Source organism: Cervus canadensis, chromosome 28, assembly GCF_019320065.1.
Source record: "Cervus canadensis isolate Bull #8, Minnesota chromosome 28, ASM1932006v1, whole genome shotgun sequence".
NCBI lineage: Eukaryota > Metazoa > Chordata > Mammalia > Artiodactyla > Cervidae > Cervus > Cervus canadensis.
The window spans coordinates 37,899,625-37,916,494 of NC_057413.1; the positions used below are offsets into that span (position 1 = coordinate 37,899,625).

Below are 16,870 nucleotides of genomic sequence, written 5' to 3' on the forward strand. Positions count from 1 at the left end.
TGATTTAACCTTTTAGAGCCTCTTCCCACAAACATAAAATATGAATAATACTATTACCTGCCTCACAGGTTGATTGTGAAGGTTAAATCAAATTCATGGTGCTAGACACATGATCAGAACACAGTGAATACTAGAGATGATCAATAATCTAAAATGATGCCGCACATAGTCTAGCAGGTAGAGAAGTAATGTTTGGGGGAGAAGAAATGAGCAGAAAGCATTACTAAGGCCTCACTTCTCCTCACCCACTAATGGAGGCACCAACTGGAAATACAGTTGGCACCTGGAAATACAGGATGTTTTTCTTCACTTCTGCTCCATCTTTATTGCTGCAATACAACAATGGAGCCATCCAAAATGGCGCCTGGAGGATGAGGAGGCCAACTGTTCTGTGGGAAACCCTCCTTGCTTTGCCCTGGGCAGGATGATGAGGGTGATGGAGCAATGGTCTGAGGGCATGGTGGCTCAGACAGAGCTGGCTCCAAGGAGAATGTGAGTTGTGCACAAGGGTACGTAGTGTCTACCAAGTCCTCTGCCACCAGGGGCTTGACGTCCAGAACCATGGTGGATTCTCCCTTGGTGTATTGCCCCAACTGGACAGACAAGACAAAGAGAACCACTTAGAGAAGGTGAGAACTGGATGCTGGGGGTGGCAGCTAGGAAAGAAAGGTAACATGGCCAATACGGTGGGCACTGGGTATGCTAGAGTGGGGGGCTCCTGGGACTGTCTGCAACAGGGCGGTTTGCTCTCCGACCTTGGCTGCTCCCAAGATGATGGGTACAAACTAACTCTGAAGCAGCCTTTGCAAGAATCACGTGGTGACAGTCAGAGAAACAGTGATATAGGAAACAGTTCAGCAACATGACCTAAACTTGACTGTCTGCATGTCCCAGGAAGCACAGAACCCAAACAGGACAGGAAAACAGCATGTGTTTTGTGTAAATACAGCTTTCACACCTTCAAGAGTTTCCCAATGAACCCCTGAAAGCAGGCAGGGACTCCTTTTCAGAAAGTTACTGTTTTTTTAATGTGTAAAAATAATTAAGCAGTAGGGAAATACAACCTGATTCAGATAGTAATGTATGCATAAAATAAAACTGGTGTTGAAAAATCATCACACCCATCCTTCTATTTCCCCATGTTTCTTTTTTATTTGCCTGCTAAACAGAGGGGCATGTTAGTATTGCTGTCAGCTTAATAGAAGGCATTCAAGGCTCTAGCAGTGGCGGGAGAAACTGTAGGCAAATCTCTTCTAGGCGGGGTGTTAGTGATCACTGCCATGTTATATGCCGGCAGGGAACTTTCTTAGTTCCAGTGCAGTTCATAAGGAAAACACTAAGACTGAAAAAAGAGTGATAAAAGTTAAATCTAGCAAGTGATTAGCACCAGCGTTCCAAAAACTTCAGCCCAGCCTGAGTGTTCACATCTGCTCCATCTTCATTGCTACAAAATAAGAGGAAACAGTAGTCAGGTTAATGGAGACAGAATTTTAAAAAACAGACCCATTCATATTCAGCTATGGCATTTCATATAAAAATGACTTGGAGTAGGAAGTTTCTGTTGGTTGTTTTCTCAGTAGTTGTGTTGTTGTTGTTGTTGTTGTTATACAATTAATGGCAGGACAAAGACACCCAGTGGTACCTTCAAATCAGACCCCGGTCTCTCCAGAGCTCAGCACAGCAGTTCTGACCTCCTGCAAGAGCTGCCAATGACTTTGAGGGGCTGGTGCCAACTTAAGGAACAGCCCTGCTATCCCACCCACAACTCCTCATCCTTCAGTGAGTTGGCTGCCGCCAACTTTTTCTTTAGTGTTAAACGCATCATTCCCAAAAATGTAGCCTCCAAATCACAGAGAAGGTAAAGTGAACTGGGATTGGATTTTCAAAATGGGACATTACAAAAGCAGGAGACAGCAAATGAACCTCTTGCCTTTTTTTCCACATATTAATTCCATTGGCTTCCCAAGGCTGCTACGGAGTAGGGGGGTGGTTCCACTGATTTCTTTATCCATCAATCTCTGTTTGATAAGATTACACGCTCTGGAGCAGATAAGGTAAACTTAACTGAGTGGACATGAGTATTAGTAGATTATACCAGTCTCAGTTCAGTTCAGTCGCTCAGTCGTGTCTGACTCTTTGCCACCCCATGAATTGCAGCACGCCAGGCCTCCCTATCCATCACCACCTCCCAGAGTTTACTCAAACTCATGCCTATCGAGTTGGTGATGCCATCCAGCCATCTCATCCTCTGTCGTCCCCTTCTCCTCCTGCCCCCAATCCTTCCTAGTATCAGGGTCTTTTCCAGTGAGTCAGCTCTTCGCATGAGGTGGCCAAAGTATTGGAGTTTCAGCTTCAGCATCAGTCCTTCCAATGAACACCCAGGACTGATCTCCTTTAGGATGGACTGGTTGGATCTCCTTGCAGTCCAAGGGACTCTCAAGAGTCTTCTCCAACACCACAGTTCAAAAGCATCAATTTTTTGGCGCTCAGCTTTCTTCACAGTTCAACTCTCACATCTATACATGACCACTGGAAAAACCATAGCCTTGACCAGACGGACCTTTGTTGGCAAAGTAATGTCTCTGCTTTTTAATATGCTGTCTAGGTTGGTCATAACTTTCCTTCCAAGGAGTAAGCGTCTTTTAATTTCATGGCTGAAATCACCATCTGCAGTGATTTTGGAGCCCCCAAAAATAAAGTCTGACACTGTTTCCACTGTCTCCCCATCTATTCCCCATGAAATGATGGGCCCAGATGCCATGATCTTAGTTTTCTGAATGTTGAGCTTTAAGCCAACTTTTTCACTCTCCTCTTTCACTTTCATCAAGAGTCTTTTTAGTTCCTCTTCACTTTCTTCCATAAGGGTGGTGTCATCTGCATATCTGAGGTTATTGATATTTCTCCCAGAAATCTTGATTCCAGAAAGAAGTATATAAAAGGAAATATCAGAGAGGAGGGCAAAAAAGAAATTTAGTTCTAAAACTGTACTCTAATAGAGCAATGTGATGAAATTACATTGAAAGGAAATGAGCATAACTATATATTTCCAGGTGCCAATGAATGACTGTCAACGGAGCATTCCAAGAAGGCGAGTGGAGACTGAGGGAGGGCAGCTTCTCTTCTGCAGGCAACTCTCTGCTTTGTGTTTTGTTGGGTGTTTTTTTTTTTTTTTTTTTGGAGTATAGTTGATTTACAATGCCATTTTAGTTTCAGATGTACAGCAAAGTGATTCAATTATACTTTTGTATGCATCTATTCTTATTTAGATTCTTTTCCCATATAGGCCATTATAGAATGCTGGTTATAGTTACCTGTGCTATACAGTAGGCCCTTATTAGTCATCTATTTTATACATAGTATTGTGTATATTTAAAAGCAGAGACATTACTTTGCCAACAAAGGTCCGTCTGGTCAAGGCTATGGTTTTTCCAGTGGTCATGTATGGATGTGAAAGTTGGACTGTGAAGAAAGCTGAGTGCCAAAAAATTGATGCTTTTGAACTATGGTGTTGGAGAAGACTCTTGAATCTCTTGGACTGCAAGGAGATCCAACCAGTCTATCCTAAAGATCAGTCCTGGGTGTTCATTGGAAGGACTGATGCTGAAGCTGAAACTCCAATACTTTGGCCACCTCATGCAAAGAGCTGACTCGTTGGAAAAGACCCTGATGCTGGGAGGGATTGGGGGCAGGAGGAGAAGGGGACGACAGAGGATGAGATGGTTGGATGGCATCACCGAATCACCGACTCGATGGACATGAGTTTGAGTAAACTCTGGGAGGCGGTGATGGATAGGGAGGCCTGGCGTGCTGCAGTCCATGAGGTTGCAAAGAGCTGGACACGACTGAGCGACTGAACTGAACTGTGTACCTATCATAGGAAAATGAATATAGTTCTCCGTGCTATCCAGTAGGACCTCGTTGATTATTTTATATACAGCAGTGTTTATATGTCAATACCAACCTTCCAATTTGTCCCTCCCTCTGTTCCATTTCCCCCCGGTAACCATAAGCTTGTTTTTCACATCTGTGACTCTGTTTCTGTTTTACAAATAAGTTCAGTGTTTTTATTTGTTTGTTCTGTTGGTTGGTTTTTTGTCTTGAGCCAGACCAAGGGGTGAAGAAGCCATGGTCTGAGAGAGCTGTGGCTCAGAGCTGCTCCATAGGGGACACGGGGGACGTGCAAGGAATGAGGGAAGCAGACAGGAAAACTGCATGAAGCAAAGCCAAGTGGCTGAGCAGAACAGAGAAACAGGACATGCCCTGAGTCACAGAGGAGAGCCTTCATTTGCCAGGTTAGGAGGAGGTGGAGAGAAAGTTGCTAAAACAAGAGGTAGCTGCACTCCCGCACTGATTTGTTCTAGCCACAGAAAATCTATAGTCATGAAATAAATGAGTTCTGATTTTCAACATTTCAATTCTCTGAAGTTTTAGAATGAAAGGAGAAACATGCCTCAATGACATCTCCTCCTATTTCCTTCTAACAAATAAAAATGAGCATGTTTTTTATTTTCCTGAGAGTAGCAACATTTGGTCGGCTTCCTGGGTAGCTGAGATGGTAAAGAATCCGCCTACAATGCAGGAGACCCTAGTTCGATTCCTAGGTCTGGAAGTTCCCCTGGAGAAGGGATAGGCTATCCACTCCAGTACTCTTGCCTGGAGAATCCCACAGACAGAGGAGCCTGGCAGGCTACAGTCCGTGGGGTCACAAAGAGCTGGACACGACTGAGCGACTAAGCACAGCAGCGGCAACATTTGGTAGTTATTCTTATGAGATATCTAAAGAAATCATCATCTTTGACTAACTCTTATGAAGGACTATGTATTTTATATACTAAGCACTTTACACACATGAATGTAAATCTTCACCATAATCCTTTGATCTAATTTTACAGAGAATGAGATTGAGGCTCTAAAAGATTAAATACCACGCCCAAGACTACAGTATGAGTAATTAAACACTTATTTGTTCAATGTTTCCTGTTTGTTTTTGTTGGCCATACAGTCATTAGTTTGTTTCATCCATATTAAAGCATATAACATGTCTGACTTGTAAATGGTAGGCTCTGCCCCCAGAAGAGTTTCAACAGAGGATTTAAGGATATACGGGATTATAACATTCAATTAAATGTTGGACAAAAGGCCCTCTCAATTCTCCTTCAAATGTAAGATGTTATAATTATAGAAATAACTAGATCAGATAGCAGAGGACTAGGCATCTCATGCCCTGATGCCAGGCTGGAAAACTGAGCACCATTTCTCATCTCCTCTGAACCCAATGAAAGGTCAAAGTAGTGTTTACCACTACCATTCAGCAGTTGGTTTGAAATGACATGATGTTATGACAGGTTGAGTCAAAATTCTATACCTTTCGTGACTTTTCGATTTTCTTTGCCAATCTCAATATAGGTAAGGAGCTGAATTACTCAGGAAAAACATATGTCTACATTTAAGAAATATGGAAATCATTAATAAAATAAATTATTATTTTCAGGCTAGTTCTCAGCAGTGAAGGCTATTACATCCTGTCACCAGCTGAACAACAAAGTTATTTTGGATAAGAAAGTATATACAAGAAAGACCATAAGATATTTAGAAAACTGCAATTTTGAAAGGAGTCACATTCCAAAATTGGTTTTGTTTAAAGTTAACTTTAGGTAATAAGTGATGCAGTGTTGTGAAAATTTAAGCCAGTGTGACAGAAAGCACTTTCTTAAAGAATGTGCTGTGTAAATTGATTTTTCCTTCCCTTTCAATATATAACCAACTCTGAACAATCTTTTCTGTCAAATGAAAGAGAATGATCTACACATGTCTTCTTGTAAAGATGAAGCCAGACTTCAGGTATACAAAGCAAACTGTCATTTCCAGAAAATGTATCTAATAATTTATTAACAGTTACATATTAATTTTTTCTGAAAATCTTAAAATATATTTTGGACATTTGCATAACTACTAAAGTTGGTGTAAAAATACAAGATCTAGCATCAGAATTTATTGTCCATAAGACAGAAGTGACAAAATATTCAGCAGCTAAGGTCCTATGTAGATAGGATGGTAGGTGGAGAATGCAGGTCTAATGGATTCTAGGAAAGACAATGTTGAATTTGGAGTCAAAAAAATTTAATATCTGGTGACCTGAGCCCTGAATAGTTATTAACCCTGATTCTATTATTTTGTTTTGTTTATCTTGAAAAGCTAGTGCCCACAAGAAAGTCAGTCCTTCTACCTTCTGACCTCTGCTCAGCCTTTTACCATGATTCATTACAATATAAAACCCAACATGAATCTATTGAAATGACTTTGAAGGAAAAATCCCCAAATTGTCACATCCTCACCTCTTCTATAATATTTACAACAGAGTCCCAAGAGAAGAAAAATCAATGAGACTTGTTTCTCATTAGTAGCTACTTTAGAATCAGACTCTCAGATTCTGGTACTACTTCGTATCAGCCAGGTGTAAGGACAAATAAAAATGTTTAAGAGGCTTAATTACCCTTGCTGAAAGTAAAGGAAGAAATTTCCCTCCCTTGTTCTTAGAGCATTTGTTTCAGAAAACTTGTCTCCTCTCTTGGAAATGGAGATAAATCCTTGTGAAACTTAGATGGGCTTCTTATCAGTTTTAAGACTCAGAGAAGTCTCAAGGACTTGACAACCATCTCCTTCAAAGGTAAACATCCAAAGGAGATAGAAGAAGACTTATCTCAGTTTCTCCTAGGTTCTCAGGAAGGATGGGAGTCTAACTTTAGTTGACACTTGGCTCAAAGTTGTAAAAATGGCTCCTGTCATAAAGATAGGAGAAGTTTCTTTTTCCTTTGTATAAAGTCAATGAACTAACACAGGTGGTCCTCCCAATTACCAGGTGATTTAGAATGAGCTTAACTTGACTTTTTTGTCCAGCTGACTACTTGACTATTTGTCAAGTCCTCTTATTTGAGGGTAAATCGAATTATTGTTTATCTTGAGAATATATATATATATATATAATGGGTTCAACCTACTTGAAAGGTGAGATGTCTTTTGTCTTTGTGATCTTTTGGTGCTTGTGATAGACATCACACTCTGGTTGAAGGCTTAGTCAATAATAAAAGTGCTGTTTCTTCTGTACTACCTTTGTGAGGAGGACTCTTGGGTTGGTAAAAAATATTTATTTTAATTTTATTTCCTCAACACAGGCTGTAGGCTTTCAACACAGGAAGGTCATGTTGATAGGGTTCACTGCTACAAATCTGGTGGTCAGAATATCTTTCTTTCTATTTTACCTTGCCCACCTGGATGCCTGGGCAAGGTAGGGATCTACTCAGGTATTCATATGAGGTGTCTTCATAAGATAGATTTACCCTGGACTTCCAACCAGTTGTCAATCAAAGCATATGAATCTTCTTTTCATCAGTAGTTACAAATATACAGATATCAAGTACTTCTATAAGGTTACAACCTTGAACACTGCAATCCAAGATTTATCAAAGCTTGATTTTGATAAATAATATTTATGGGAAATTGCTTGCAGGGAACAGAGTGGGCCCATTCCTCTTGATAATTCCATTTTTACCCTTGAATCAAACAAAAAAAATGAGAGTGGTTTCCATGGACAAATAACTTATTTTTCTCTTTTCTGTGTTCTCATCTAGAGAATAAAAATAAAGGAAGGAGGCACTTGTCCCATAAAATTAGAACTTGAGACATCAATGGAGGTTCTGGAATTAAAAATAAAATGAACACAAAATCTTCTATACACCACAGGAGCAAATCGATCCTAGATGGTCACCTTGCCAGCAGAATTGTTATCTTGCCAGCTCAAGTATTTATCAAAAAATCTGCAAAGAGAAGGAATAAGAACACAGGAGAAGAATTTGCCTAGTATGTGTTTTATGAGCAAGTAGTGACTGATTAGCTCTTCAGTTGTGTTAATAACAAATGGATCTGAAAGGTCAGAACCAAATGCATATTTAATCATGTTCTTGGAAATCAATTGACCTTCAAGTTAAAAATGAAATAGACCTAGGACTGCATGTAGCAGGTGATGTGAAGATTGGCAGGTCAGTTATATCTCATTCCCAGCCTGACTTTCACATTTAAACTTGTAGACAGAGAAGTGAGCTATCTAAACTTGTTGTGGATCCGAGTTGCTGAATTCACCAAACATGAGGAATACAATCAGAAATGATGATGATGACTGCTAATGGAAGTTAATTCTTTCTAAATAACTATAACCAGAAAGCATTTATCTCAGGCAGAGAGTCTGCTCTAAATTACTGCATTGGTGTCAACAATTGGTGGAATGTAAATTGGTAAAGCCACTATGGAAAATAGTGTCAAGGTGCCTCAAAAAAACAAAAACAGAGTTGTCATAGGATCCAGTAATTCCACTCCTGGGCATATATCCAGACAAAACTAATTCAAAAAGATACATGAGCTCCTATGTTCTTAGCTGTACTATTTACAATAGACAAGACATGGAAATAACCTAAATGTCCATCAACAGATGAGCCAATAAAAAAGATGTGATGTGTGCATACACATATATATGTATACACACTACATATATATATATACATATACACACACACACACATATATATATACACACATATATACACACACATATATATGTGGAATACTACTAAGCCATATAAAAGAATTAAATAACGTCATTTACGGCAACATGTGTGGACCTAGAGACTATCACACTAAGAGAAATAAGTCAGAAAAAGAAAGACATATACCATGTGATATCACTTATATGTGGAGTCTAAAATACAACACAAATGAACATATCTACAAAACAGAAATGGGTATAGAGAACAGATTTGTGGTTGCAGGGGAAATGGCAGAAAAGGGGAGAAAGATTGGGAGTTTGGCATGAGCAGATGCAAACTACTACATATAGGCTGGATAAACAGCAAAGTCCTACTGTATGGCACAGGGAACTACATTCAATATCCTTTGATAAATCATAATGGAAAAGAATATGAAAAAGAATATATATGTATAACTGAATCACATTGCTGTAGAGCTTAATACAATACTGTGAATCAACTATACTTCAATAAAATTACTTTAAAAAAATAAATGTAAGCACACTCAAAAGAAAAAGAAATCTATGAAAGTGACCTTCTTTGAAAACTGATCAGCCAGCTGATCACAATGTTTAAATCCATTATTTAGGGATCTCACCTTCTTCTTCCTCAGACACAATTTAGCAACTGAACAACAAAAGCCCCTGGACTTGGTTCACATCAGATGTTATGCCCAACCCCAGTCTAACTATTTTCCAAACCTTGTGTAGAATGTCAAATGAAACAGAAAATATTAGGTTTTATTAACTCAGTAACAGTGAATCTCAATGTAGAACAGATCTCTCAAAAGTAATCTACCATAGGTTACAGTATAGGCTAAACTTTTATGACAGTAGACAGGAAGAATTTGTGACCCAAATCTTTATTAATTCAAAGCATTCCCTAAAGCAACATTTCTTTTATGATTCTTTTGCTTTTACTTTCAAATTTTTGTTTCCAAGATTGACTTGATTGGCTTTTCTAGATGACAATGAAGGAGTTGGAATTTGAGGCTCTCAACTCCGGTTGTACATGTAAATCACCGGCAGAGATTTTAAACCTGCCTTTGCCCACCTCTAGAGATTCTTGATTCCATTTTCCTAGAGGGGAAGTGCACTCTTTGGGCTTTATAAAGTCCTGTGAGGGGACTTCGCTGGTGGTCCAGTAGTTAAGACTCTATTCCCAGTGTAGGGGCCACAGATTAGACCCCTGGTTGGAGAACGAAGATTACACAAGCCACTGGGCAAGGCTGAAAAAAAATTCCCAGGAGATTTTAATGCTGAGCCAGAGCTAAGAACCACTGTCCCAGATGATCAGCTGAACTGTTTTGAGTTAGCTGTTTTTAAATGGACTTTATAAAGCATAAGACTTACAAAAATAATGATCAAATTAAATCCCACATTGCAGGCAGATTTGTTACCAGCTGAGCCACAAGGGAAGCCCTTTCAAATGGACTTTATAAAGTATAGGGCTTATAAAAAATAAGGATGAAATTAAATCAAGTACATCTGAGGTTGTTTTTAACTGAATTCCTGAACTAATTTGAACAACTAGTGCCTACAAATAGCAGGATCAAGCAAAAGAAACAGCAATCTGATAGTCCGAAAGGCAGGCTGCTGTCTTTAGGAAATGAGAGAAAACCAAGAGGGAAATTCTGAGGTTTGATCAAGGTCCTCCCATGAGTGTGTTTGCACTGGGCCAGTAACTAGCACACTTTACTCGCTAGATCATATGGTCATAAGGCCAGAATTGCTTTATAAAAACGGGTAGGTTTCTTGTTTAGTGCTTTGAGGGTAAATAAATACGAAAAAGAAGATTTGGGGGAAATGCACAGGTAAATATTACCGTTGATCACACAGAATAACAAACTATCAAAAGTTATTAAATCACTCTATATGTGCCAGTGTAACTAAGTAAAACACAGCACACTGGATGCCCAAAATGGTAGCTTAATTATCAAAAACATTCTTTTTTTTTTTTAGTTTGATATATATTTATTTTTATTGAAATGTAGTTTGATTTACAATGTAATGTTAGTTTCTGGTATATAGCAAAGTGATTCAGTTATACATATAATGTTAATATATTATATATAATATATATAACCCCTAATGGAAAAAGAATCTGAAAAAGAATGTGTGTATGATATATACATATACTCTTTTTCAGATTCTTTTCCATTATAGGTTATTACAAGATACTGAATATAGTTCCCTGTGCTATACAGTAGGACCTTGTTCATCTATTTTATACACAGCAGTGTGTATCTATTAATCCCCACCTCTCAATTTATCCTCCTCTCTTTTTTCCCTTATTAATTTTGTGATTTTCTATATCGATGAGTATGTCTCTGTTTTGTAAATAAGTTCATTTGTATCATATTGTAGATTCCATGTATGTGATATCATATGATCTATAGATTATCAATAAATGGATACCCCTCAGCCCCAGTTTCCTCCTCTGTAAAATGGGAAAAGTAATACTCAACTTATGATGTTTTTTGAAGATTAAGTAAAACAATGCATCTAAAGTGCATAGCATGTTAACATATGGTAAACTCTCAATAAATTGGTAATTATAATCATTCTTAATGCTGGCATGTGTCCACAGAAACCAACAGGCTTCTGATAAGAAGAATTGCTAAAATCGTTCAGCAATATAACTTGGCTACATGTATCAAAATTTTCCCATATGTGCATACTCATTACACCAATAATCCTGCTTCTGAAAAAAATCAGAGATATGGTCAAGGATACAAATCCATGCCTATTTATAGCATGCTTTTATATTTTAATAACTAAAGTTATAGCAGAGGGACACATCAATACTGTATGTTAGAAATTTCAACATTTGCATAAATTGGGATGTCAGTTTATGAAATATGCCCCAAATTGTGGAAAATATACTTTGGGGAAAAATTCAGATTTCATTTATAATTTTATTTGGAATTTTATTATTTTTATCTCTCTTTTGTATTATTGTATTATATATATATATATATATTTAAACATGAAGGCTACACAATTGAGCATGACTAAATTGTAAGAGTATCTAGAATAAATGAATGAATTCACTTTTTACCTTCATAAAGACAAGTCCTTTTAAAAAGTACTTTTTTCCCTTACCTTTACCACTTTGCCTAAAGGGATATAGAAGAAAATATTGCTCAATTGTTCTTGCTCGACAGAAAATTCAATTTTTTAATACAATTTTTTCTTGCCCCTTTGGTACAGCATTTTTTAAAAATAAGAAAGGTCTTTTCATTTATTTTTCTCTGTCAGTTCAAAATGTGAAAGTGGCTCAATATTTGAATGAAATTTAGAGCTATATTTGAGATGGCACACTTTTGCCTGTATGCTACCTGCCATATGCAAAATTCACTTGGGGGCTGGAAAACCGAACTACCAGAAGGTCCTGGGATTTCTGACTCAGAGACACTTATAAATATTATGGGACATTCACTGACCTTCTAGAAAAAGAAAACAACAATGACTTCACATAATGAATCCAGAGAGAAAAATCATAAAAATAGATGAGATAGAAGTATTTTGTGATCAAAGTGCTACATACATGGGCACCTCTAGTACCACCTTCCACATTGAGAAGCAAGAATTTACTCCTTAACTATCAGATGTTTTTGAACAACACAGAGTAGTTTAAAGTTCATTCTATCTTTAAAATAAAACAGATTTTATTAATTTTTAATAGAAGATTGGCTTACTTCTACAATCCAATATTACATGGAGATGGATAAGCAGATGTTCAATTATATTCTACATTTACCTCTTTGGAATCAAGGGTTTCGTGTTCCGGAATAGCCATCATTGGATGACTCAGCTTCACAGATAAGACGCCCAGGATGTGATCAGAGATAGAGGTAAGGAGAGATAAAAGTTTAAATTTAAGTTGGCAGTTAAATGATGATGCAAGTATATTATTGCTGATCATAGTAGATTCTACCAAGTGTAAACATTAAGATTTGATTGTTAGTAAAAACAAAGGAAGATATTCTTAACATAGAAAAAAATTTTAGCAGATGGTGAATCCTTAGAGCCTAAAACCACATCTTATTTCTCTGTGTGGCCCACATACACTCTAACGGTGCTTGGCACACAGCATAGACAGTTATTAAATGTTTACTGAATGAATGAATGGTTAACATACACTGGCAGTTACCAGAGAGAGGAAGTGAAGTTAAATCTATTTTTCTCACAACAATCCTCAAATTGAAAAGTTCCAAAGCAAAAGAGACAAATCATGCTCAGACCAGCAACGCAGATGCCTCTGCAGATAGTTAACGCCTATATGAAATGTAAAACATTGTGCATTATTGTAAACATAAAGAATCTCAAAACACAAGGGCTTCATAAACATTGCTGTGTTACCAGATGCCACTATGATACATGATAATGCAGTTTGCAACATGGTGACACCTTAACAGAGGGAGGTTCTTTGGTTTTTATAGGAATTTTTTATTATTGCATGGGTTTTCTGAGCACTATACATACCCTTAAACCTATTAGGAAAGAAAAAAGTCATAGATATGCAAGCAAAAAAGACAGGCAGGCAGAATGAGGGACACAGGCAAGGGGAAGGCAATCATTTGTAATAAATCTGTTTACTCCCTTTATTTTTTAACCGTCTCTCCTCACTCCAGCTTTAAAGTAACCACAATACTTGATTTCCCAGAAATGTCCCAGTTTCTACTATGATCCTGGGCAAATCCAGGCTATGGAAATAATTGGCTGCCCTTGACTCTCATCTTATCCTGATTTGGTCAGTGAACCGTCAGATCAGTAACCAGCTCCTGATGCTCCAAGGCAATTCGGAGAGTCCCAGGAGTGCAGCCTTGGCCCCAGAAGGACATCACCAGCGGCTGCCAGGGAGGCCAAGGAAGGCCCATCTCCTTAAAGTTTCCTGAAGTTTCCCTCTATTCCAGCCCATTTTCAAGAATGGAGCCTGCGTGCTCGCTTCGGCAGCACATATACTAAGATTGGAACGATACAGAGAAGATTAGCATGGCCCCTGCGCAAGGATGACACGCAAATTCGTGAAGCGTTCCATATTTTTAAAGGAAAAAAAAAAAAAGAATGGAGCCTGCTTTTATTTAAAGCTATAGCTTTATTAAATCCCACTCTGTCCGAACTGTAAAATAGCCTGGGTGTCATAACATCAGGGCTCCTAGAATCCTGAGACCATTACTTTAAATGGAAGCGTGATCTGGCCCCAAACCAACCAGAGATCCAAACAGCTTTCCAGAAGTCAGCTGAAAGCACCTGCTCTCTCCTGCTGATCAGGGTCCCCTGAGATCCTAAACCTGGCTTAGGATCAGAGGCTATGTACCCCTTCAAAACTCAAACCTAAATCCTGGAGACAGCAAAATTTAAGCATACCTAAGCTAAGTGGTATGGTAATTATATGAATCATCAGAGTCTGTACAAATGTCAATCTCCATTCTCCTAAGCTACAATAGGATAAAGATCCTGAAATTTGAAAATGTTTTCCTGATAAAATATTCAACTGACATTGGAAAAGCAATTGAGTAATTATCAGATATCTATTTTACATTTTATTTTTTCAATATAGGTATTCATTTAAATCTGGAATTTCAAAAACTATGTATGAGCTATCTTAACCAACAAAAAATAACCGCAAGCAACTGATTCTAATTAACTGGTAATCCCCAAATATTTGGCTTTGGAATGCTTTCTTCTATTTATGATGTTGGGACCCAGTAGGTTTGCTTTTTTATTATCCTCAAGGTAACTAAAAACATACAAATTGTGGTACTGTTAATGGAGTAAGTCATAATAGTTCACAGTTTCCTCACATGACAAATTCATTATATGTGTGTGTTTATATAGGCTTCCCTGGTGGCTCAAGTGGTAAAGAATCTGCCTGCAATGCAGGAGACCCGGGTTCGATCCCTGGGTCAGGAAGATCCCCTGGAGAAGGAAATGGCAACCCACTCCAATATTCTTGCCTGGAGAATCCCATGTAGCAGGGTGCAGTTCATGGGATTGCAAAGAGTTGGACACGAGCGACATCACTCACTCATTTGCTTATATAGCGTTAAGAGCAATCTGGTGAGGTGAGCACTAATTTTACCCTGTTTCACAAATGAAACAAAAGCAGCAAGAGGTGGGATGATGACTTCTTCAAGGTCTGGAGCTAGTAAGTAGCAGAGTCATGATTGGAGTCTGGGTGACAGTCTCTGGAGATGGTGTTTTCAAAGCAGGAAAGGGGTAACATGCCTCTGGGAAGACGCTTGGGGGTGGGGGGTGGGGGCAGACAGACGGAGGGAGTGGGGTGTGTGCCATGTTGCCAAAGGGAAGGACAGGTGCTAAAGGCAAGAGTGTACAGTTCAGAGATCAGAAGCAGTTCAGAGTGTCTGGGGCAACGGGTGTCTCCATGCAGGAGATGCAAGACAATGAAGCTTGGATGTCAGACGAGGATTCTGGGCTTCATTCTCTAAAGAGTGAGAAGTCCTTGAATCTACAAGGGAGAAAGGGGCACATGCGATCAGATGTCATGTCAAAAGACATCGCCCTGGCTAAAGAGCAGAATACGGATGGGGAAGGAGGGGTTGGAAGACCGGTGGGTAATCAGAGAGAAAGAGAAGAAAGACAAAGGTTTAAATGAAAGCAGTACCTTAGAGAACAGAATGAAGTCAAGTTTCCCTGGGTGACCCTAGATACCCCTACTCTCCAGGGTAAGTGAAGAAGTGTCAGGTCGACATGTTGAAATTTTGTTGATTAGGGAAGAAAAATCGCAGAATGTTCCGGGGAAATACAGTAAGCCTCCTACATATGAACCTCCGAGTTGCGAACTTTCAAAGCTGGGACCAACTGTGCATGCGCTTGCACGTCCAGTCCTGTCAGGATGAGGCGCTGCAGCGTGCCTCCCTCTCCTGCTGCCGACCTTGCAGCTCTGCCATCTCCCACCTTCTCTACCCTCCACTTGCCCCGGTCAGTAACTCTTCTAGCCGATTCACTCGATGCCAGCCCCTGTACCCCAGCTACTGTACTGTAGACTACTGTACTTTTCAAGGTATTGTATTGTAAGATTAAATAATGTTTTCTTTTTGTTTGTTTTTACTATTGGGTGAAAAGTATTGTAAACCTATTACAGTACAGTTCTATGTAGCCAATTGTGTTAGCTGGGTACCTCGTCTAGCTGTGTTGAACTTCAGAACAAACTGGACTTATGACACACTCTCTGAACAGAACTCTTTTGCATGTAGGGGACTCACTGTCATGCTGAGGGGTATGTATGCTGAATACAGAGGTTTTGTAAAGCATGAGAGCTGGAAATGTCACGTGAGGACAGCAAACATGGAGGGACATCCTCTCACAGTGAGAATGAGAATGAGGACACTAAAACATTGAAATATATCCCATATATTAATAGATGGATGACGTATTATCCAGGGAGTTAGTCGTTACAGGAGGACAGAGAGAGTCCTCCCAGCCTGTTTACTTGGTGGTGAATGTGCTGGAGAACAAATTACTATTTTGTCTCAAAAAAAAAAAAAAACCCTGAAAAGTTATTAGTTTTATCATCAGACCTTTATTCAACATAGACAGATCAATAAAATGGAAAGCTCGGGTGAAGTGAGACAAAACATACTTTCATCCCAGATGGAAACTCCAGTCCCAGATATTGTATAACACTCATCAGACCTTTGCTCACTCACCACTGGGGGCTAATCAACAAGCAGTATTTGAATGAAACCTTCAGTTGAGTTTTATTACACTCTTGATCACAGCTGCCACCACACAAATATAAAGCCTTGTGGAGTGTTTGTCACCAGTGTGGGGCTTTCTCATAAATGTCACTGCATCTCCAGGGCTAACTTCTGTGACAAAGACAGATAAAAATCCCCTCCAAGCAACTGGAGAGACTCCTACAGCGAGAAGGAAAAAGAAACTATGCCAAATGTGGTGAAATCATTTAATTAAGTCTTAATCTACCTGAGGAATGACATCCAGAGTGCTAGCTTTTATGAAACAGCTCTCGCTCCTGCTCAAAGATGAAGCAGATTTTCTCACCTGTCAGAAATGACGAACCTGAGGAAGTGCGGCAAGAAATGTTCCCATTTTTAAATTGCCGAGGGTGCTAGACCTGCTTTTCAGAATTCACTCCTCGGGATTGCTTTTTAGCTGAACCACATCCTCTTGTAAACTTCCTACACTCTATTCATCTTCAGGAAGCTATCCCCCCTACTTCTGTCTCCTACCGAGATTTGTGAACCACTCAAGCTAGAGTGTAAACTTAAGAACATCTCTCAAAAATAGACATGACAATTACCGAAG

At 39.0% G+C, this 16,870-nt stretch overlaps 1 protein-coding gene and 1 non-coding gene across 15 annotated transcripts in view; one reads left to right on the forward strand and one right to left on the reverse strand.

The window, feature by feature from the left end:
* Positions 1–1,003: 1,003 nt before the first annotated feature.
* The window catches only part of LOC122429488 (muscular LMNA interacting protein), a 293,970-nt gene continuing 278,103 nt past the window's right edge, over positions 1,004–16,870 (reverse strand). For 12 of the 14 annotated variants that reach the window (XM_043449811.1, XM_043449801.1, XM_043449813.1 and 9 more), the window contains 2 exons: positions 12,339–12,392; positions 1,004–1,444 (listed from right to left, as the gene is read on the reverse strand). In XM_043449811.1, coding sequence (XP_043305746.1) covers positions 1,439–1,444; positions 12,339–12,392 — 60 coding nt within the window. In that variant the 3' untranslated portion in view covers positions 1,004–1,438. The remainder of the gene's footprint in view (positions 1,445–12,338; positions 12,393–16,870) is intronic. The other 2 variants (XM_043449809.1, XM_043449803.1) reach the window with 1 other exon arrangement.
* LOC122430230 lies at positions 13,519–13,625 on the forward strand. Its single transcript, XR_006266303.1, has one exon. It is a non-coding gene; the product is annotated as a U6 spliceosomal RNA (small nuclear RNA).